Source organism: Mesoplodon bidens (genome assembly GCF_964165515.1).
Source record: "Mesoplodon bidens genome assembly, chromosome: 1".
In the NCBI taxonomy this organism is placed as follows: domain Eukaryota; kingdom Metazoa; phylum Chordata; class Mammalia; order Artiodactyla; family Ziphiidae; genus Mesoplodon; species Mesoplodon bidens.
Window position 1 is genome coordinate 110,385,915 of NC_138176.1, and position 22,439 is coordinate 110,408,353.

The 22,439-nt window shown below is 45.1% G+C and overlaps 1 protein-coding gene across 3 annotated transcripts in view; it reads left to right on the top strand.

Annotated features, from left to right (window-relative positions):
• Positions 1-22,439, top strand: part of DISC1 (DISC1 scaffold protein) — a 361,524-nt gene that overhangs the window by 91,898 nt on the left and 247,187 nt on the right. For all 3 annotated transcript variants that reach the window (XM_081223881.1, XM_081223879.1, XM_081223880.1), the window contains exons 4-5: positions 7,299-7,446; positions 20,758-20,887. In XM_081223881.1, the coding sequence (XP_081080007.1) occupies positions 7,299-7,446; positions 20,758-20,887 (278 nt within the window). The remainder of the gene's footprint in view (positions 1-7,298; positions 7,447-20,757; positions 20,888-22,439) is intronic.

Genomic DNA, 22,439 nt, shown 5'->3' on the forward strand with positions numbered 1-22,439 from the left:
ATATAAAATATTCTTTTCCAGATTCTTTTCCCTTATAGGTTATTACAAAATAGTATAGTTCCCTGTGATATACCATAGGTCCTTGTTAAGGAACACATTTTAAATGTAAAAACATAAAAAGCTTTAAAGTAATACCATGAAAAGAGATATATCATCCTAATGCTAATCCAAACAAAGCTGGACTGGTTTCTTTTAGGCAGCATATAACTGAATCTTGGTTTTCTACCCAATCTGACTACCTCTACCTTTTAACGGGGGTGTTCAGATGATTTTATATAAAAGTGGAATTTTAAGCAATACATGATCATTGTAAAAACATCTGGAAAGTTCAGAAGTATAAATTAAAAATCACCTTTATTTGAGATAGCCACTGTTAATATTTCGGGGGGTGTGTGTTTTTTAAATTAATTAATTAATTATTTTATTTTTGGCTGCGTTGGGTCTCCGTTGCTGCGCGCGGGCTTTCTCTAGTTGCGGCGAGGGGGGGCTACTCTTCATCGCGGTGCGCAGGCTTCTCATTACTGTGGCTTCTCTTGTTGTGGAGCACGGGCTCTAGGCGTGTGGGCTTCAGTAGTTGTGGCACGCGGGCTCAGTAGTTGTGGCTCGCGGGCTCTAGAGCGCAGGCTCAGTAGTTGTGGCGCACGGGCTTAGTTGCTCTGCAGCATGTGGGATCTTCCCGGACCAGGGCTCGAACTTGCGTCCCTTGCACTGACAGGTAGATTCTCAACCACTGTGCCACCAGGGAAGCCCTGGGGTGTGTTCTTTTGAACTTTCTTCATTGTGCTGCTGAGTGGCTTTTCCTCCCTTGTCCTCTTTTGGGTTCTCCACTTTGCAGCTATTTGGAAATGAATGTTCCTCCATCTTGTAAGTGCTTTCAACTCATGTCTCCCAATAAACAGCTGGAGAGCTGGATGGGTCTGTCTTCCTGATATATTCAGTAGGGTGAGGCGGTGGCGGCAGGGCTGGTGGTGATGGTGGGGGTGGGAGTGGTGATAACAGTGGTGTCGGAAGTGGTTGGACTGCTGGGGGGCCCCTTCCGTGGCTCTTAGAAGTACACGGACAACTGAGCTGCCAGTGGAAATTCAGTCTCCGCAGATTCTGAACAATGAGCACAGAGCACACAGATGCAGTGATCCAGTTTTCCACGGCATCTGTGAAAACATACTTTAGAGACGATTTTTATAGTTCCAAAAATCTGAGGCTTTTATATAAGTGACCAAAATTCAGTTGGTCAGTTACTTCGCTAGGACATTTGGTGATTGACATTTGGTGAAAGAAACATTTTCTTATGAATTTAGTTTTAAGAGTTGAGGCAAAGAGTATTTTGGAGGGACCCATAACCATGCCTTCCTTTGAAAAGCTCATGATCCCGAGGAATTCTGTATGTTTTCTGATGTGTCTGAATACTGCTACTTGAAGCAAGCCAATTGACAGCATTTGTGTGCACACCCTTCACACACACACACACACACACACTCACACACAGTGCTTGCTAGTCTTATGACACACCTAAGACCTGGGGAAGAACCTGGAGGTTTCATTACTTTTGTTATTTTGATCACTCACCATTCATTTTGCCTGGTAGAGTCTTACTGAGGAAGAACAGATGCTTCAAACCCAATATTCTATGGAAATACTTCACAGTGAATCAACACGTATGTACTAAGAACAAGGTGACAGGCTAAGTGCTGAGTGGGCAAGTATCACGGTTAAATTATTGCTTGTCTCCTGAAATTTTTGTATCTCCCCCAAATGTTTGTTTTTCCTTTTATACCACAACCAAAGTGATTTCTTAGTCCTCTTTCCACACATCGGTGAGCTTAAAATATAACATTTCTGGCAATCCTCTTTGGGATACACTGAAAAGCTCTGTGACCCAGGCAGACCAAGCTTACCCTAAGCAGTTTAGCATTAAGAATTTGAGGAAATCAAATCTCCATTTTTAATGCAGAAATCAAAGAGCAGTATAAGTAACCAGTAGGCTTTAAAAAAATAGAATACTTTTCTAAATACTAAACAGCTCAAGATTTTACAGCTGATTTGATAAGCAGTGAAATTGAGAAAAAAATCACCTACAGTCGCACGATTGATTGCCCAAACTCTTATTTCCTCCTGGGCTTTTTAAAAACCATATTTCTATCTTACAATACAGATCCTATGTGCATATAATTTTGTATCCTGTTTTTCTCTTGTACTATTAAAATATTCCCTCACAGTTTTTCTAACTGTTTTTTGACTTGCTACATACCGTTCCCTATGAGTGGCTGTACCATAGTTTATTTAACCATTCCCCTAGAATTGGATCTGAGGCTGTCTTCACTGTTGCCAGTTTGTTTGTTTGTTTGTTTTGGCTTCTGACTGCTTTCTGTGAGAAAGGTGGGCAAGGTGAAAGATGAGTTGATAGTTGGCATGCGCGTAACGCATCCGGGTGTGTATTTCAGGTTAGGGTGTACCAACTGTAGGATGTGATCGTCCCTGTAGAACACAGTGTGAAGCACACAGATTTTGGAGTCAGACAGACCTTGGCTTTACTTCTGAATCCACATAGCGGTGCGACTAACCCAGAAAAATCTCTTAAACTTTCCATGAGCCTCAGTGCTTCAATCTGCAAAGTAGGAACAACCGTGTTTCCCTCACAAGGTCGTTGTGAGGATAACATGATTGATAGATAGCAAGGTAGAATGGTTGTTATTTTTCTGTGTCTACAGTGCTCTTCATACAAATGTAGACATTCATTTATTTATTCAGCCTTTAACCAGTACCTATTGTGTGCCTAGCGCTGAACTGGATATTGGCAGAGATGACTAAGGCTTGGCCCTGCCCAGTGGATGCCGGTCTCCAGGGAGCCCGACAAATGAATAGACAGACAGCATCCCTGTGTGATGGGGAAACTATAGGAGCAGGCATGGCTTCAGGCATGGCTCCTGGGAAGTATAATAGAAAAACCCCAGGGTTTGACCCCAGAAGAGTCAAGGTTCAGATTCTGACTTTGCTGCTTACTCATTCTGAGGCCTTGGGCACATTACTTAAATTCTCTGCATTTTAGGTTCTGCATTTGTATTCCTGCTCTACAAGTTTCTGTGAAGCTCAGAAATAATGTATATATGGTGCCAGACCTGTAATAGATGCTCAGAAATGATTATTATGCCTGGAGGCTTTAGTGCCCCAATAGTGGCTGATTTTTATGATAATGAGTCCAACACACTGAAATGTCAGAGGCTGGCTTGGGTTAGTCTGAAATACATTTTATCACAGTCTTTTTCTTCCTATTAAATGTATTTATTTTATCTTTGGCTGCGTTAGGTCTCTGTTGCTGTGTGTGGGCTTTTCTCCAGTTGTGTCAATTGGGGGCTACTCTTTGTTGCAGTGCGAGGGCTTCTCACTGCGGTGGCTTTTCTTGTTGCGAAGCACGTGCTCTAGGTGCGTGGGCTTCAGTAGTTGTGGCGCGTGGGCTTAGTTGCTCCGCAGCATGTGGGATCTTCCCAGACCAGGGGTCGAACCCGTGTCCCCTGCATTGGCAGGCGGATTCTTAACCACTGCGCCACCAGGGAAGCCCTTTTATCACAGTCTTGTTCTTTGTAAACTGGTCATCTCACACGATGTGTACGGTCATGTGGAATTGTTACAATATTCTGCTCTCAATGAATAGCATTTCTTATGTACAAACCAAGGGAAAATGATTTAGGAAGACATTGATTGCTTCTTAACTTTAAAGGGCCTCCTTAGAATGTAGAATGGCTGCACAGCCAAGAAAATGGTTTACACCATATATTCTGTCATCCCACAGACAGAACAAGGCAGTAGGAATTGAATCTGTTTAGCAGGATGTCTTTATGTGTGAAGATTTCTTGCTGCTCTGTAAATGCCTATTTGCTTATTTATGCATAGATGTAGAAAGTGCTTTTCTTTCATTCTGTTTCCATATTGTTACCCAAGTAACAGGCACTTAGGACTGAGGTGCCAGTGAATAACAGATGAGCACTGCCCCTAAATTAAACATTAATAAGTATGCTGTAGCAGCATCAAAAAATGCATTTGTTTGATCCAAAGTGGAATGAGAGGTTGGTTAGCATTTTCTTTGCTGAGGTCCTACAAATAAAGTGTGTTAGAGTCATAAAGTAAATTTACAGTGTCATTAAGAACATATTCAATGCATCATTTTGCTTAGCACTTGGTAATGTCTTTCATGGTTAACTTTGTTTTTACTATTCAGCGTTGTTTACAAATGTGACCCAAATTCTAAATTGTTGGTGTTCTATCAGTCAGATGGTTAGTCAACCACATTCATTCAGCACCTGCTATGTGCAGCATTCTCTACAATTCCGGCTTTCGATCTCGAGCTACAAACTGAAATCAGATGAACAGTGTCTGCAGAAATCTTGCAGACGTTTACAAGAAAGAAAAGCCAGAGACAGTGAAGTTATGTTTCCTCAAACCACTGGCCAGACAGAGAGCATGATGGGAGAGATTTTCTTAGAGAAACAGCAGGATTCACACAAATGACGTGAAGTCACAAATACAGCATTTAGTTGTGCTAAATGGGATAGCCATTGGGAGGATGGAGTGGGTGATAAGTTAGAAATTAGAGACAATAGTAAGCTATAAAGTCGGTGATGACCATCCTAGTGCACTTTTTTCTTTTTAAAAAAATTTTATTTTATATTAGAGTATAGTTGATTTACAGTGTTGTGTTAGTTTCAGGTGTACAGCAAAGTGATTTGTTTATACGTATTTACATATCTATTCTTTTTCAGATTCTTTTCCCATATAGGTTATTACAGAATATTGAGTAGAGTTCCCTGTGCTCTACAGTAGGTCCTTGTTGATTATCTATTTTATACATAGTTGCGTGTATACGTTAATCTCAAACTCCTAATTTATCCCTCCCCACCACGTTTCCACTTTGGTGACCATAAGTTTGTTCTTGAAGTCCCTGAGTCTGCTTCTGTGTTGTAAATAAGTTCATTTGTGTCATTTTTTTAAAGATTCCACATGTAAGTGATATCATAGGGTATTTGTCGTTCTGTTTCTGACTTACTTCACTTAGTATGATAATCTCTAGGCCCATCCATGTTGCTGCAAATGGCATCATTTCATTCTTTTTTATGGCTGAGTAATGTCCCATTGTATGTATGCACCACATCTTCTTTTATCCATTCTTCTCTCGATGGACATTTAGGTTGCTTCCATGTCTTGGCTATTGTAAACAGTGCTGCAGTGAACACTGAGGTGCATGTATCTTTTTGAATTATTGTTTTCTCTGGATATATGCCCAGGAGTGGGATTGCTGGGTCGTATGGTAGTTCTATTTTTAGTTTTTTAAGGAACCTCCACACTGTTCTCCATAGTGGCTGTATCAATTTACATTCCCACCAGCAGTGCAAGAGGGTTCCCTCTTCTCCACAGCCTCTCCAGTATTTATTGTTTGTAGACTTTTCGACGATGGCCATTCTGACTGGTGTGGAGTGATCTAGTGCACTTTTTAAAATCATAAAATAGAAATAACTTAAGATAGCCACACTTCTGCAGATGAACGACAGCACAGAACATACCTAATCACAGCTGTTTCCTGGGATAATTCATATTTTCCTTTGCCATTCGTTGTGAATGTGATTCTTAGCAGTCAATTTCCCATTTCCAGTGTTTGCTTTTGCTGGATCAGCTTGTGTTCTCTGCGGACTTTTCACCTGGCAGTGGGAGGGTGCAGTTTACAATGTGGTGGCCGGCAGAGGGAGGCCAGCCTGGGTTTCTGACTTTCTTGTGGACACTTGAAGGCCAGGACTTGCTGGCACTACTAATAATAGCCAATCCTTTTGGACACGTGCTGGGTGCCAGGCATGGTGCTAAATGCTTTGTGTGGATTATCTCATTTAATCCTCAGAAGATCTTATGATGTCCAGACTATTATTAGGCCTGTTTCTGCATTAGGAAATTGAAGCTTAGAAAGGTTAAGTCACTTGAAGGTCAGACAGCTAGAAATGTCAGAGTTGAGGTGCAAACTCAGTTTTCTCCTAATCCCTATGTAATAGTATCTTAATACATCTTTGCCACTGCATCAGTGTGTTATTTTAAAGCATATAAGGTAAGAACTTTATCGCTTTTCATTGAAGTTTTGATTTTATACAGCAAGAAATAAGGAAATAACTGAATAATAAAGTAAATAAATTAATAAAAATGTAAAAATTAATTAAAATAAAATATTTTAAAAGTATGAAGCTTTGGCGTTAGAGAACGGGTCAGGTACCTTTCGGCGTTGTCCTAGAAGACCTGTCAGGCCAGACGCCACCGTGTGTTGTAAGTGTAGCATCTGAATTAGCTCTGCTGTCTCTCTGAAGAAGGTGGCACAGACTGAGAGCCCTGGCAGTAGCTGTCACTTGGTCTTGAACAGGAAGTAGACGACCCTTTCTGGTATTGCTAGAATGAATCCTTGGCAAATTCTCTGAGCAAGTTTCTGGTTACTGGTCACAAGGCATACGGTAAATTGACGGGGAGGTCTTGCAGTTGACATCCCCAGAGGCTCAGGGTTGCTGCACACGACACCTGAGCCTGCCTCCCCTCCACCCAAGCTGAAGCAGGTCTCTGGTCAGCTGTAGCGTGACAGTTTGAACATCACTTCTGTGACTTCAGTAATTGGGACTGGTTCTCTGTTGATGGACAGTTTCTAAGGAAACAGTCTCAAAAATCAACATTTGGGCACTGATATTTTTCTTTTTTTTTTTTTTGCGGTACGCGGGCCTTTCACTGCTGTGGCCTCTCCCGTTGCAGAGCGCAGGCTCCGGATACGCAGGCTCAGCGGCCATGGCTCACGGGCCCAGCCGTTCCGCGGCATGTGGGATCCTCCCGGACCGTGGCACGAACCCGCATCCCCTGCATCGGCAGGCGGACCCTCAACCACTGTGCCACCAGGGAAGCCCCATGAGCATTGATATTTTTCAACCGGTTATACAGACTCATCAAAATTAGCAGGTTTTCTCCCAAATAGCCATCATGGTTTTAAAAATAATTAGTATGATGTATCCTCCTATGTGATGGTCATAATGATAATCATCATATAAATACATAGACTGTAACCTCTGAGAGTTAGAAGAACGAAAGCTAGTGGGGCTGTGTTTTCAATAAAAAGATGGAAGATTCTTAAAAGCATGAACCAAGAGATGAAAGTGACAACCTAGAAACAGGTGACCTTTGTATTATGTCATTGAGGTGACTGTTGGCTGGGGGTGGAGCCCAGGGACACTGGATTGTCTATTTTGAGTTTTATGGTTCTTTATTCCCCTCTCATCACTTTTGTTTTCCAGCTGAGATGATCCAACAAAGATTAGAAGCCCTGGAGAAAGAGAGAAGCAGCCTGCACTTTCAGCTCCCTTCACAGCAGCCGGCCCTCAGTGGCCTCCTGGGCCACCTGAGGGCACAGGCACAGGCCACCCTGCACCGGGCGGCCCAGAGGTACGTACTCTCCCCTGGGGGCCCTCTTCCCTCTACCCGCTCCTGAGTGGCGAAGAGCCCGGGAGACCCTTCGCTGCGTTTTCCGGGAAGCACCCGTCTGCCGGTTGGACAGGTGAGGGCTCCTTCCAGAGGCAGGGACCGGGGTGGGTCACACGCCCTAGGAAGCCCTTCTGCTAAGTGCCAGCAGGGCCCGTCGACAAGCACAGGCACGACTGGGTGCTAAACTCCCCCGGGAAGCCCACCCACCCCCCTGAGAAGGTGGAGGTGGATTTCCTTTTGCCAAGGGCAGCTGGGTCTCCTGTCATCCTGTAAGATCCACAGATGGTCCCCTCTGACTGAGGGATGAAAACACATCCTCCTCCTGACTCTTCCTCCAGAGCATCTTCTGCTCTTTCGGCTACCCAGGGTCTCCCAGGACCGGAACTAGATGGAGGGCAGAAGCTATTTCTAATTCGGTGGCTCTCCATCCTGGCTGCACGTTTGAATCACCTGGAGAGTTTTTAAATGTCCAGCTTCTTCCCCAGACCAGCTAAGTCAGGCTCTCTGGGGCCGGGTCCCAGGTGCTGGCCTGTTGGAAAAGTCTGTGAACCATCGTTCTCATCTGTCTGCTGGTGACCTCTCTCCTTGGGTAAAGGCTTGAGGGGGAAGGGGTAGTGATGAATGCGATTAGCCTAATCAGAGCACAGGTCTGCTTCTACTTGGGTATAAACACGGCCACAGCAATTACACTTTATTTCCAACTTCCAATGGGCTCTGACCATCACGGGCCTGTCCAGCCTAGTCCTCATTTTACATTCAGTTGATCTTGGCAGCTCTGTAGAACCCGTCTTGACAGCGAGGCTGGTTGTTTTCTCACGTGCCTGTCCTGCAGTTTTGCGGGAATCACGTAGCAGAGTGCCTGGCACCTGGTAGGTGCTTCCTTATAAATGCTGGTTGAGTGAACTTTTACATGATTCTCTTAAAGAACAGGTGAATCTCACATCCCATTTTTATTCTTTTTTCATCTGACATTGAAGTATCACCTTGTTTCCTGCCCCCTTCTCACACAGGCCCTTCCCAACTTGACGTTCTACTTAATTCTTTCTTTCTTTTGATCTTTGGAGGTGTTTCTGGTCCTCCACCCCAGTCTCGGGCCGTTTTTAGCATCTGCCAGTGTATTGTGTTTCTATTAATTTAACAAACACTTGCGTAACACTCTTACTTGCGTAAGAGTTACTAAATGCTTTAAGAAGGAACTCATTTTTTAAAAGTTTTCACTGTGATAAAATATACATAACATAAAATTTGCTATTTCAACCATTTGTAAGTATACAATTCAGTGGCATTAGGTACATTCACACTGTTGTGCAGCCGTCACCACCATCATCTCCAGAACTTTGTCATCTTCCAAAACTGAAACTCTGTCCCCATTAAACACTAACTCCCTGCTCTCCTACCTTGTCGGTGGGAATATAAATTGGTGCGGCCACTATGGAAAACAGTATGGAGGTTCCTTAAAAAACTGAAAATAGAGCAATGGTATGATCGTGCAATCCCACTCCTGGGCAAGTATCTAGAGAAAACTCTAATTTGATAAGATACATGCCCCTCTATGTTCACAGAAGCACTAGTTACAATAGCCAAGACATGGAAGCAACCTAAGTGTCCATCGACAGATGAATGGATAAAGAAGATGTGGTACATATATACAATGGAATATTACTCAGCCATAAAAAAGAATGAAATAATGCCATTTGCAGCAACATGGATGGGCCTAGAGATGATCATACCTAAGTGAAGTAAGTCAGACAAAGGCAGAGAAAGACAAATACCATATGATAACATTTATATGTGGAATCTGAAATATCATACAATTGATCTTATTTCCAAAACAGAAACAGACTCACAGACATATAAAACAAACTTATGGTTACCAAAAGGGGAAAGGTGGGGGGAGAGGGATAAATTAGGAGTTTGGGATTAGCAGATACACACTACTATATATAGAGTAGCTAAACAGCAAGGTCCTACTGTATAGCACAGGGAACTGTATTCAGTATCTTGTAATAAACTATGATGGAAAGAATATGAGGAAGAATATATATATATATATATATATATATATATATTTTTTTTTTTAATGTATCTGAATCACTTTGCTGTATACCAGAAACTAACACAGCATTGTAAATCAACTATACTTCAATTAAAAAAACCCCATTAACTCCCTTGTCCCCCCTTCCCAGCCCCTGGCAACCACCATTTCTACTTTCTGTCTCTATTAATTTGACTAGTCTGGGTACCTCACATTAGTGGGATCATATGGTATTTGTCCTTTTGTGACTAGCTTATTTCACTGGGCCAAGGTTCGTCTATGTTGTGACATGTCAGAATTTCCTTCCTTTTGGAGGCTGAATCATGTTCCATTGTATTACATACCACATTTTGCTCATCTATTCTTCTTTTGATGAATAAGAAGTAATTCATTGAATCCTCAAGACAATTCCAGGGGGTTGTAGATTTTGTATATTGATATATGTATCTCTATGGAGATTACATCATCATCATCTACATCCCTATCTGTATTTAGAGATGAGGAAATGAGGCCCAGGAAGCCTTCAGGGACTTGTGCAGGCCCCCAGTGGGTGGGTACTGAGCCTGGGCACAAACCTCGCGTCTGGCTTGAGTCCCAGTTTGGAACTAGCTTCCCGTGCTCTCTCTCTGAGGCCAAGCTGCCACCTGCTCTCCAATGATCATCTCTTTAGTTACACATGATGTGGTTGGAGAGTGATGCTTTGTTATGGTCTCAGCTGCGTGTCTCATAGAACACAGTGAACTAAAATAAAGGCCATGTCCTGCTTTCTCACTCAGGTTACACCCCCTGCCCTTTCTCATATTTGACTGTGACCCATAAAGATAGCGTGTTCACGTCGCTCAACCGAATATGTTCTCCACAGAAGTGTATTATTAATCATTTATGAAGCCCATATAAACCCGCGGCGTACCTTGTTCACCCTGTCTGCTTTCCTCACAGGAGTTACCTGGATGCTGTTTTTAGTTCCCATTCACTTTTTGAGCCCACCGGGCTCTGATTTCTATCTCGGCTGCTACCAAAGTTGGTAATGATTTTCTAGTTGCTCAATTTAAAAGACATGTTAAAATGCTTCTTCTGTGCATTGTCACGGCACCGTCTAGAACTTTTGATCAATTGGATTCATCCCTGAAACTCTCTCACCTTGGCCTTCTCAAATCACTCTTTCGTGCTCTTGCTGCCCTGCTGGCCATTCCTTTCCATCTCTGAAGAGCTCCTGTTTCTCTCCCCGACCCCTTCATATTGATGCTCCCCTGTCTTCTGTTCTTCTCCATCCTCCCCCCCCCCACTTTATATACTCTCCCTGGGGGATCTCAGATACTCCTGTGCTTCAGGTACCACTAATGTACTAATTTCCCTCAAATTTCTTTTTCTTTTTTTTCAATTATTTTGGCCACGCTGTGCAGCATGTGGGATCTTACTTCCCCGACCAGGGATTGAACCCGGGCCCCCTGCACTGGGAGCACAGAGTCTTAACCAGTGGACCACCAGGGAAGTTCCTAATTTCCCTCAAATTTCTATCCCTACCCCTGGTCTCTCTCTAAAGTTCTAGCCCACAACTCGGCTTTCTTTTGAACAACTCCCTGAGCTTTACTAAGTGTACTACCTTTTTACCTTAAAAATTTACTGTTGTTTTATTCTTGCCTTTACTAAATTGACTATCTTTTAAAACTATCTAGTTATTAAATTTATTCTCTTTGTCCCCGGTCAGTCCCTGCTCCTGTATCCCCAGTCTCAGTGACTTATGCCACCATCTACCCAGTGAACCAAGTAAGAACTCTGGTTCAGCCTCGGCTCCTCCCCTTAGGCCTTACTCCCCAGTCTAACTGGGGACCAAGTCCTGTGGACTCTGCTGTCTTTTACTGCATCCCTGCTCCCCTCGCTCATCCTCACGTCAGGGCTTCAGTTCTGATTTAATAATTGTAATCTGGATTCCTGATCCCAGTATTACTCCCTCTCATTCATCTTCCGTGATGCCTCAGGTGGAAACGTCGTGTCATGCACGGTGGCCCTCATTGTTCTTGGGATAAGGTCTGTGCTGCTTAGCATGACATTCAAAGCTTTTCCAGTGCAGCTCTTGCCTAGCTTTCCAGCAGCCGGAGTTTCACTAGGCGTCATCAGCCCCTGCAGTTGACACACGCTGAAGTAGTAGAAGTTGTCACCCAACTGTTGCTCATTCTTCACAACTCAGCTCAGCTCCCATCCTTGTGAAACCTTGCCCGTGTCAGTCACAGCATCTACCCCTTGAATGACTGGAGCACCTTGAATGACCTCACCCCTGCCTTGGCTCTTAAGTTAATCTGTTTCCTTGAATATCTGTCTACTCTGACAGACTGTGAGCTCCTCGAGGACAAGACTGTATTGTATTTATCTTTTTATTCCTAGACACTAGGGCAGTGGCTGACTTATGATAAGTATTCCATAAATATTCACTGAATGAATGAATGTGATACATATGTGTCTCTACATGTAGGTTCACCAAGATGCATGTGTATAGAGAGGGAGAGAGGAAGAACCTTCACTCTAACGTGGTTCAGTTGCCCTGGAGAAAACACTCCTTCAGCCTTGCTTTTGACACACCCAGCAAGGAGGAGGTTCACAGTATCTTCTTTTTAATTAATTAATTAATTAATTAATTAATTAAATTTTGACTGCCTTGGGTCTTCGTTGACGCATGCAGGCTTTCCCTAGTTGCGGCGAGCAGGGGCAGAGTTGTGGTGCGCGGGCTTCTCAGTGCAGTGGCTTCTCTTGTTGCAGAGCACGGGCTCTAGGTGCACAGGCTTCAGTAGTTGTGGCGCATGGGCTCAGTAGTTGTGGCTCATAGGCTCTAGAGAGCAGGCTCAGTAGTTGTGGCGCACGGGCTTGGTTGCTCCGCGGCATGTGGGATCTTCCTGGACCAGGGCTCAAGCCCGTGTCCCCTGCATTGGCAGGCGGATTCTTAACCACTGAGCCACCAGGGAAGTCCCCACAGTATCTTGAAGAACCCCCAACTGGAGCGCCAGGAAACCTGGATCTGGTCCTGTCTCTTGCACTACCCAGCTCTTTGTGACCTGACGTAGTTTCCTACCTTCTCCACACTTCACTCCCCTCATGAGAAAAGGAGGGGGTTGAATTAGATCGCTCTTTTCCACACTTCAGTTATTTAAGCATTATGTTGGCTTTTCTCGTGCCAAAGCCATCTGTCCTATTATTAACACAATTAGAGAACAATGACTCAAAATCAGTTCCTTTCTTACGCTTTTCTACTGCGTGTTAACATAATTACATAGTCATTAATAATTTAAAAAGTTGTCTCTCGGGGGGGGCTTCCCTGGTGGCGCAGTGGTTGAGAGTCCACCTGCCGATGCAGGGGACACGGGTTCGTGCCCCGGTGCAGGAAGATCCCACGTGCCGCGGAGTGGCTGGGCCTGTGAGCCATGGTCGCTGAGCCTGTGCGTCCGGAGCCTGTACTCCGCAACGGGAGAGGCCACAACAGTGAGAGGCCCGCGTACCGCAAAAAAAAAAAAAAAAAAAAAAAATTGTCTCTCACTGTGCCAACTGCTCATCCAGCCTGTGACGTTTGTCATCAGCAGGATTATGTGGACTCGCAGGTTTCCCCTGAACCAGAGGCTTTGGCTGCAGTTCTCACAGTGGCCACTAGGGGGACGGGGTGTCTGGCCCGAGCTCAGGCAGCCAGAGCCTGGATGGGAAGTTTTCTCCCAGGCCAGGGGCTTTCCGAGTCCAGGGAGAAACAGAATGCTTTCCAATGATGGTGCTTTTCCTGTAGAAATAAAAAAGTTGCATTGGCATGGCACATTTTCAATACTGATTAATAACACAAATAAGTACCTCTTCGCTTTGTTGGGATCAAGGGTTTCCTAGAGGATCTAATGAAAGCTATAGATTTCTTCCATCACAGAACCACGTATGTACAAACATACGGACAACTGCATACAAACACTTGCACGCAGATCTTCTGAGCTTATTGATTCCCTCTCCAGGGGGCCTTTGGCTCTCAAGTTAAGAAAATTTGGTTTAGAATAAGATCTGAGGAAATGTAAACACCCAAGTACAATCAGGTACTTCATTTGTAATTTTCACTGTCATTTTGTTCATAATAATCCCTGTTTAATTCATCTTTCTAAAAAGCACTGTTTAATTCTCTGTGTGTCAACCTGAATCATACTGTATTTGTCCAGGTCCTTCCAGCAGCCCAGGGAGTGTTAGCTGTCACCGCAGGGGTTAACTGGGCTCCTCTAAAGCAGATTACTGGTACTCAAATGGTTTGGTATCTGTCTCTCTCTGTCTTTGGTACTGCACTGCTCTGTAATATAACTGGGTCACTGGGGGTGTTTCTACTCAGCAGGGTACAAAGCCATCGTGGTTTGTCTGTTCTCTGGTCTGCTGTGCTCTGTTGAACACATTTTCCCCATTTCTGTGGTATCTTGGGCAGAAAATACAGATGCCTGGGGCATTTTCAGTTACTGATGCTCATCCAGTTTGAAGCATCATTCGTACGTCCAATTCAAATCTTCCCCTGTCCAGTGTTTGTAATCCTCTCCTTGTGGGCCATCGCTGCCCCCCGGCCAACAGAGGTGCTGATACCCCCATGAATACGTGCTGATACATCCCCTCCCTTGTGGGACTCAGGTGCGGGGTCCCCAGAGGCCACTGCAGCACCTCCCTGACGTGAACACAATCTCTCTACCCCATGGGGGCAACCACCGTTTTTCACGTATCACCCAACCTCTTTCCCTGGGCCTCCTTGGCCAGTGGGCGCCCTTGTGGGGAGGATCCCTTTTGTTATGTTCACTTGATTCACAGGAAGCTCACGAATCTTTGCCACACTGAACGGTGGGTGTGCGGGTCGGCTGGTTCCAGGCCCTCTGCCCTGCTGTGGCTCTCCCGTTCCTTCATCCCTGCTCGACGGGCAGTGGTGCATCACAAAGTTGGTGTGTGGGCGGGGATTGCCGCAGAGACTTGGTGCCCCGTGTCCCAACCCCTTGGCCTCCCTCTGATTCCCTCTCCAGCTGTGGACGCTTTTGTGCCCACGGACAGCTTTGCACCCGATAGTCTTCTCTGCCACGGGGCGTTCCCTGCCTCTTGTGAGGAAGGGGAGTGAGTGATGCCCCTGAGGGCAGATTAATGCTCCAACCTCCCCACATCCAGGGGGACAGCTTCGAGGAGTGTTCCACACGTTTTCTCCCAGGACGTTTCCCAGTTGGTTGGCGCCCCAGTTGCCTTTGTGGTGATCAGCTCAATAGCACACGGTTTATTGACTTTTCCTCCTTCCTACCACCCACTCTGGTTTCTTGGGAATCACTTCGCCAAAAAGCAGCCCGAACTCAGCTCCTTGTCTTAGATTTTGCTCCAAAGAGAACCAGACGCAGATAGAGATTCATATGGGAGAACCAGACGTCAGCCTTCCTTGCAGGACACCCCCTGGCTGGAAGAGGGGCTCTAGTGGACTTGCTTTTCCTTCATTTGGTTTGGGTAGGAGAGTTTACTCCCTGTTTGCCCCCATGCGGGGCTGGGGGCTTGGGCAGGGAAGCATCTCTCATGAAGACTCCATTTCCTGCATGGTCAACATGGTGGTGAGTGAGGGTGCTGGTGGTTTGCAGCTTGTGCAGCCCTGGGTGGACACTTCCCTCGCTGCTCCTGATTCGGGGTGGAGGTCATTTAGGCCTGTGTCCTTCAGCGTTTGCGTCTGATTCTGGAGCAACTGGAAAATTCCACCTCAACATCCTAGCACAGCAATGATCGGGAATCTCCTTTTGCTGTATCTTTCACCCAGTCCAAAGAAAGTTATTTTTCCCTTTCTCCTAAGAGAGAGGTTTGGTCTACTGTGCACATATGACTAATAATTTTCTCATTAATACTTTGCTTTTCTCTGACTGTACGTCCTCTGTGTTTTCCCACTGGACCTTCACCACCATGTACATGAAAATGGGTCATATTTACATCTTCAGTTGTGTGTGTGCACATGTGTGTGTGTATGCAAAGTGTCCTTTATCAAAGACCTTTTCCCAATAGATAACCTAAAACACAAGTAAACAAAGTACAACAGAGTTTAAAAACAAAGATATATGATGGTTTTCCGATGTGGCTTATCAAGGCAGGGCTCTGGTTTGCCTGTCCAGATACTTCCTGCTCACCTACTTCCTTTCTGATTGGAACAGATGAATGTTGTGTAGCTCATGATGCTCTGGACTGAGTCATTTTTCCTCTTACCAGCTCTTCCTCTCTTCCCTTTGAAACATGTGATTCTTTATTTCCATTTAATTGTCGTGTCGGGACCATCACACCACAGAATTCAGCGATGATCAGCTCTAAGTTCACAGGCTGGAATGGAGATACACAGCAAAAGAAAATAACTGTTACAGACACATTTTACCAGAGATGTAAAATGAGGTGGCATAAAAATGATCACTGTTACCAACATGGCAGGAGACGTTTCTGAACCCCTAATCACAGCTAGAACCAAATGGGGACTAGCACGGCCTGTGTCTCTCCCAGGAGGCCCACCTCTGATCCCTTGTCATCACCTTGAGAAGTAAGGGAGGAAGGAAAAGAGGAGAAAAACCAGTTGAAGGGAGTCACAGAAGACTCACTGGAATTTGTTTTAAAATCAGTGGCTTACAGATAAAACTTCCAAATAAAGGTCTCCTGTGTCATCCTCTTTGCTCAAATTCAGCTGAAGTCTGTCTGAAGCCTGTTGTATTGGGCATGGTTATTATAAACCCAAGTAAATGTCCACGTGCCCCTCCTGCAAGGCTGTAATCTCTCTGTGTGGGATAAGATTGTAGAAATCAATGATGTCCACTTTTCTAAGATGTATGACTTTTACTCCACTCTCCTTACTTTTAGACCCAAATCAGATATATAAGGAAGAACTGTAAAGTTACCTACATTGTCCCTGGCAAATTTACAATGTTCAGTTGTGCCATCAGAGTGGCCTCAGTCATTTATGACATTGTTTGTTGGCTAAGAAAGCTATTTCCAGATTTAACGCACACTTCATTGATTGCATAACTGGCCCAAACTACTTCCTTATCACCATCTTCCCACCGAGGGAGAGATGGAAACACATTCGTCGGATGCCATACATTTGATAGAATAGTCCTCGATATGGAGCAGCAGTTGGCAAAGGTATTCAGAAGGTCCTACTCAAGTCTTGTTGCCGGAAGTGGTCATCTGAGCTGAGGTTTTCCTCACTGTGAAAATGAGAGCGTCCGTTTTGGTTCTTTCCTCAATTAAAACTCTACGATTCCAGCAGGGGCACCACATAGCAATTTTTCTGGCATCGTGATGACTGTCCGTCATTCCTGTCTGGAAAGGGGCCCTCTGTGTTATATGTACAACTGTATAAACCACAGCAATTGCCAAGAGCTGTTCTGGCACGGGATGTCCCAGCCGGTGGAACGTCTGGGTTCCCCTCTGCCCTGTCTCACTCTAGACGTTCCTGAAGGCGGCCCTCCCAGCAAAGGCAGCACCCTGGAGGGCCCCGGGCCCAGCGAGCCAGCTGCAGAGGAGGTGACCGGGTGGGTTCATCACAGGTGCACACTCTCAGGAAACACCTCCCCCCAGATGAGATGCATTCTTTTCTCAATATTACTGAACTCTGTACTCACAGAAGTTACGTGGTCCATGTTATCCCTGGTGTGCAGTATTCTCTCTCCTGTGCAATTTGGATCTATACTGTTTTCAGTGGTGTAGGATCTTATTTTACAAATGGGTTTTATCCTTCTTTAAGTGATTGGTGGAAAAGACAAAAGTAGAAAGGCCAGGATTTTTCCAGCACTGGGCAGATGGGGGCCTGCATGAAACCCGGGGCTGATAGTGTGGTCCTAGACACCCTGAGTCCCCGTGGGCACCGAGTGCTGTGCTAACATTCCAAACCACGTGTTTTTAATTCTTGCCCCTGAGGGATTTGCTCGTTTTCCATACTGATTAGTTTATAGCAAGGCTAATTTGCACTGACATTTGGGATTACACATTGGGGTTTATTAAAATAAAGGGAACCGTATTGTAGGAGGCAGAGGGAGCGTGGCTCTGAGGGCTGATGGGCTGAGACGGTAACCGGTCCCCGGCTTCATTCCTGAGCTGTCTTTTGTCCTGGGGCCACCACTCAGCCATCTGTGCATGGCTTTCTCTACCCAGAGTCAAAGTCTGAGAGACACAGGAGTTTCGGTGAATCACAGGGGCTTTTTTTATGGATTAAGTAATGAATGTGTTTAACGATAATAAGGAGAATTCCCAGTTACCCACCTGTAGTTCCCCTGCAGCTCATTTTCAATTCTGTGTTGATTCCCTTCACTAACTCCCATCCCGACCCAGATGGTATCTATTTAGGAAATTCAGGAAACTCTTAATATTTGCATAAGCAGAGCAAATTGGGAAATAAATTAGTGTGAAGAAATGATCTAATGCAATCGAAAGCTGAATATAAACAGCTTCTGGATTTTTCTAGGCCATGGACTCATGAAGTCACTCGGTAAATATTTGCTAAGCCCTGCTCAGCGCTGGGCCCTGGGGACAGCAGCACGAGATGGGCTGAGGTTCGCCATCCAGAGCGAGAGGCTGGGTGGACAGGCTGAGACTCGGGGGCCCAGGGGAGGAGGTGGGTTCCATTCCCACAATAGCTGATGGTGGTTTCCTTCCAGGGACCCCCCCACCCCGCCGCCTTCTGATACATGGAAAGGTCCTCAGAAACATCTCATCTTTACTCTTCATTACAAAGGACGGTGTGTCCAGTGGACGTGAGCAAAGCGTTCAGTCTCCTGATGCCAACGTTGAGGTGGGGGGGAAGTGGCCAGCTCTCCGAGGACAGAGTCCGCTTATGGCCCCAGGGTGAGGGTGGGACCTGCACGGGGTAGGCACTCAGTGGCCATTTGTTGAATACATTTGATCCCGTAATTAGCCATATAGAGCCATAGAGGGAAGGCATCAGCATCACCATCATCCTCATTTTAAAAACGAGGGAGGTGAGGTTCAGAGAGGTTTGGTAAGTCCAAGGACACATGGCTAGAAAAAGGTGGAGTTAGGGCTCAAACCGTGGTCGTCTACCTCCCTGAAGCTGTCACTCTCAGCTGACTGTGTTGAATCATGGGCAAGGGGACTTAGCCAGCAGGTGTGGGTGGCATGTGGCTAGAAGTCAGGAAGAAACAGGAGCTTATAATCTTGCTGAAGTCCTGACTGGTGTATGGTGTCCAGGGAAGGGCTGGAGAGTGGCAACAAGCCTCATGGCCCTTTGATGGACTCTTCACCCCTGCTTCTTGCTCTCTGTGTGACTCAGTGTTATGGAGGCAAACTTGTGTCTGCTTGCTCACACCCAGGAAAGCCAATCTACTGACACCAGGTTGGGGTGAAGAAAAGTGCAGTGTTTATTGCAGGCGCCAAGCAAGGAGTCCAGGCAGCTAGTGCTCAAAAGGCCCAAACTCCCTGATGGTTTTTAGGGAAAAGTTTATAAAGATGGGGTGAGGGAGGAGTGTTGTGGGGTGTGTGATCAGCTCGTGGACCTTCTTCTGATTGGTTGGTGGTGAGGTAACTGGGAGTCAACATCATCAACCCTCTGGTTCCAACCGGTCTGGGGTCTGTGTGCTTGTGAGCAGCATACAGTTAACTTCTTCTACCTGGTGAGGGTTTCAGTATCTGCCGAACAGCTCAAAGGACATGGCTCAGAATGTTATCTATAGCCCTTGAGGAGGAACAAAAGGTTTCTGACTTCTTTGTTTAATGGCTAAGCCATTATTATTTTGTCTTGCTTGAAAGTTTCCTTTCTTTCTGCATTTTCTTTTCTCCAGTTAAATTTATTCTTTGACTAAAGCTTTTCTACAGACAAAAGGCAGGCGGAGGACCTGGAGGGGGAGTCTTGCTCTGGGAAGGCCCCATAGGGTCCTGCTTGGTTACACCAGAGCAAGTTGCTCAGGTCTCCCTGATGCTCTGTTTCTTCGTTGGCAACACTGATAACACCCGGCGTACAGTAAATTCTCAATTATACTGGATTATTTTGTTATTACCAGTTAAAATTTTTTATTACTACTACTACTCTTGTGATTTGCCTTTACGCACACAAAACAGAGAGTAACAAGTCTTAAAATAAGCTTCTAAATTGTGTGGTATGTTATATTAAGTAAGGAGCTTTTGAGATTATTGAGTCTGAATCTGTATCTGGCCCAGAAATTCAAGCAAGCCTCCCTTTTCTGTGGCCACTGTTTTCTAACTTAGAAAAGCTGAGGTGACATATTTTCTATCATTGTTTCTAAGACTATTAGGGCTGTTTCACTGTGGTGCTCAGTAGGCCCCCTTGTTAACGTAAGGGCCATGTTAAGATGTAGGAAGTGGGAGCATGGCTTCTACCTTTCCACTCCTGCAGTGAGTAAGTCTGAGCCCTGGGGGGAGCGTTTGTCCGTGGCCTTGGTTTATCCATCGCCTCTGCTCTGTGCAGGGGACAAGTCTTGTTTACTGCTGTAACCGCTTATAAATTGATTTGTCATCCTTTGATGAGAAACACCTGCAAGGCTCCTGCAACGGCAACTCACCAGCATAAGGTGGCAGCCTGGGCCACATCTTCACCAGCGTTGCTTCAACCAAATATGCCAACTCTTGCGAGCATGGGAGAAAGAGCCAAACAGATTTTTAGTGGGTTTTGACAGTCTTTTAGCAAACCTTTTCTGAGAATCTCTGACCCAAGCATCAGTCAACCCTCTTTGTCATCTCCACAGCCAAGATCAGCCCTGGAATTTTGCTCTGGGTGGTCGGGCAGAGCTGTCCAATGATGTATAATGCAAACCACATACATGATTTTAAGTGCTCTAGTAGCCACATTTTTAAAAAGTAAGAAAAAACAAGTAAAATTAATTTTAAAATATACTTAATTAACCCAGTATATCAAAAACATTGTCATCCCAACAGGTAATGAACGTAAATATCATTAATGAGCTATTTTACACTCTTCATTTCATACTAAGTCTTTAAAATCTGGTGTGTATTTTACACTTTCAACGCAGATAGCCACATGCATAGCTACGGTGCTGGACAGTGCCCAGTCCAATTAAGCAAGGTGGCTCTGGGAAACAGCCAAAGCCCCGACAGATTGTCATTAAAACAAAAACTTTCATTAGGGGCCTCATCCCTATGACCCTCCTAAGGATGAGAGCTGCTGGGGGCCACTTTGTGGACCTTCTTTCCGTTAACATTCTTGTAGATGTGAGGATTTCAGCTCATCCACATCTGTACCAATATGTATGTTTTGTTTTAAGAGATGGCAGTGACGACACCCAAGCCCAGCTCAGAACGGAGCCGAATATGTTGGAACCCACTGCTCAGGACAACCTGCTTGTGTCCATCACCAGGCGAGACTGGCTTCTCCAAGAAAAGCAGCAGTTACAGGTAAGCGGGTGAAGAATCTTCAAGAAATAAGACAGCATTTTTCTTATCCATTTGAGCCAAAGGCAGCAAAGTGGGTCTTTGCTTTGCTTGAGTGAAGCAATTAAAGTGTTGGCTGTCCACCTGGAAGCACAAGGTGGAGGGTGGTGACTAGGGGGCCTGTCGGGAGTCTCATTATAAATGAGGGGTTGAAAGCTTGGCGGTGTGTGTTCCTGTTTTTGCTATTCCTCATTACCTGTTATGCTTTCCTTGTCTGCCAGGCCAGTTTGTCACCTCTTCTCATTTTGCCCTGAAGAAGGTTCTTTTAGAAGGCAGAAAAAAAATGTGAGCTGTGGCAATGCTTTATGGAAATTGCTGTCAGGTTGGACTGTGAGTAGCACTTGTCAGGAGGCAGAGCTGTAAGTGTGGACTGGGCAAGGTGGGCGGGACTGGGAATGACCGGGGCATCGTGGGAGCTCCAGGTTGGCCCAGAGCAGTGGATGCAAGTTGGCCGAGAATCATCAGGGGCTAGAAATCTTGATGTAGCCCTGAGTTCCAGCCAGGAGGCAACCAGGAGTTCTGGAGGTCAACAGTGCCTCCCAGAGACAAGGAGCCCTGAAACTCTGTCCACACCTGCCTGAGCCTGGAGGCCTTGAGGCAGGAATGGGGAGCATTGACTTCTGGAAAGAGCAGAGGGCTTTAACACTGAGTCCAAGAGCTGGCTTAGGCTCCAAAGAGCTGAATGACCTTAGACAAGTTAATGGGGCTCAGACATGTTACTGGAAGCCCTCCCGCTGCCCCAGCCTCATGCAGAGTGTTCTTATTATCTGAGTTTGCCCATCCAAGTCCATACAATAGCAAGGTGGCAAAGGGAAGCAAACATTGTCGCTATTTGAAAATATTCTCCAATAAACTGGCACTTTTTTTTTTAATTGAAGAGACTGTCTTTTCTCCATTGTATATCCTTGCCCCCTTTGTCATAGATCAGTTGACCATAGGTGCGTGGGTTTATCTCTGGGCTTTCTATCCTGTTCCATTGGTCTATATTTCTGTTTTTGTGCCAGTACCATATTGTTTTGATTACCGTAGCTTTGTAGTGTAGTCTGAAGTCAGGGAGTCTGATTCCTCCAGCTCCATTTTTTCCCCTCAAGATTGCTTTGGCTATTCAGGGTCTCTTGTGTTTCCATACAAACTTTAAGATTTTTTGTTCTAGTTCTGTAAAAAATGCTGTTGATAGTTTGATAGGGATTGCATTGAATCTGTAGATTGCTTTGGGTAGTCTAGTCATTTTCACAATACTGGTTCTTCCAATCCAAGAACATGGTATATCTCTCCATCTGTTTGTGTCATCTTTGATTTCTTTCATCAGTGTCTTATAGTTTTCTGTGTACAGGTCTTTTACCTCCTTAGGTAGGTTTATTCCTAGGTATTTTATTCTTTTTGTTACAATGGTGAATGGGATTGTTTCCTTAATTTCTCTTTCTGATCTTTCATTGTTAGTGTATAGGAATGCAAGAGATTTCTGTGTATTAATTTTGTATCCTGCAACTTTACCAAATTCATTGATGAGCTCTAG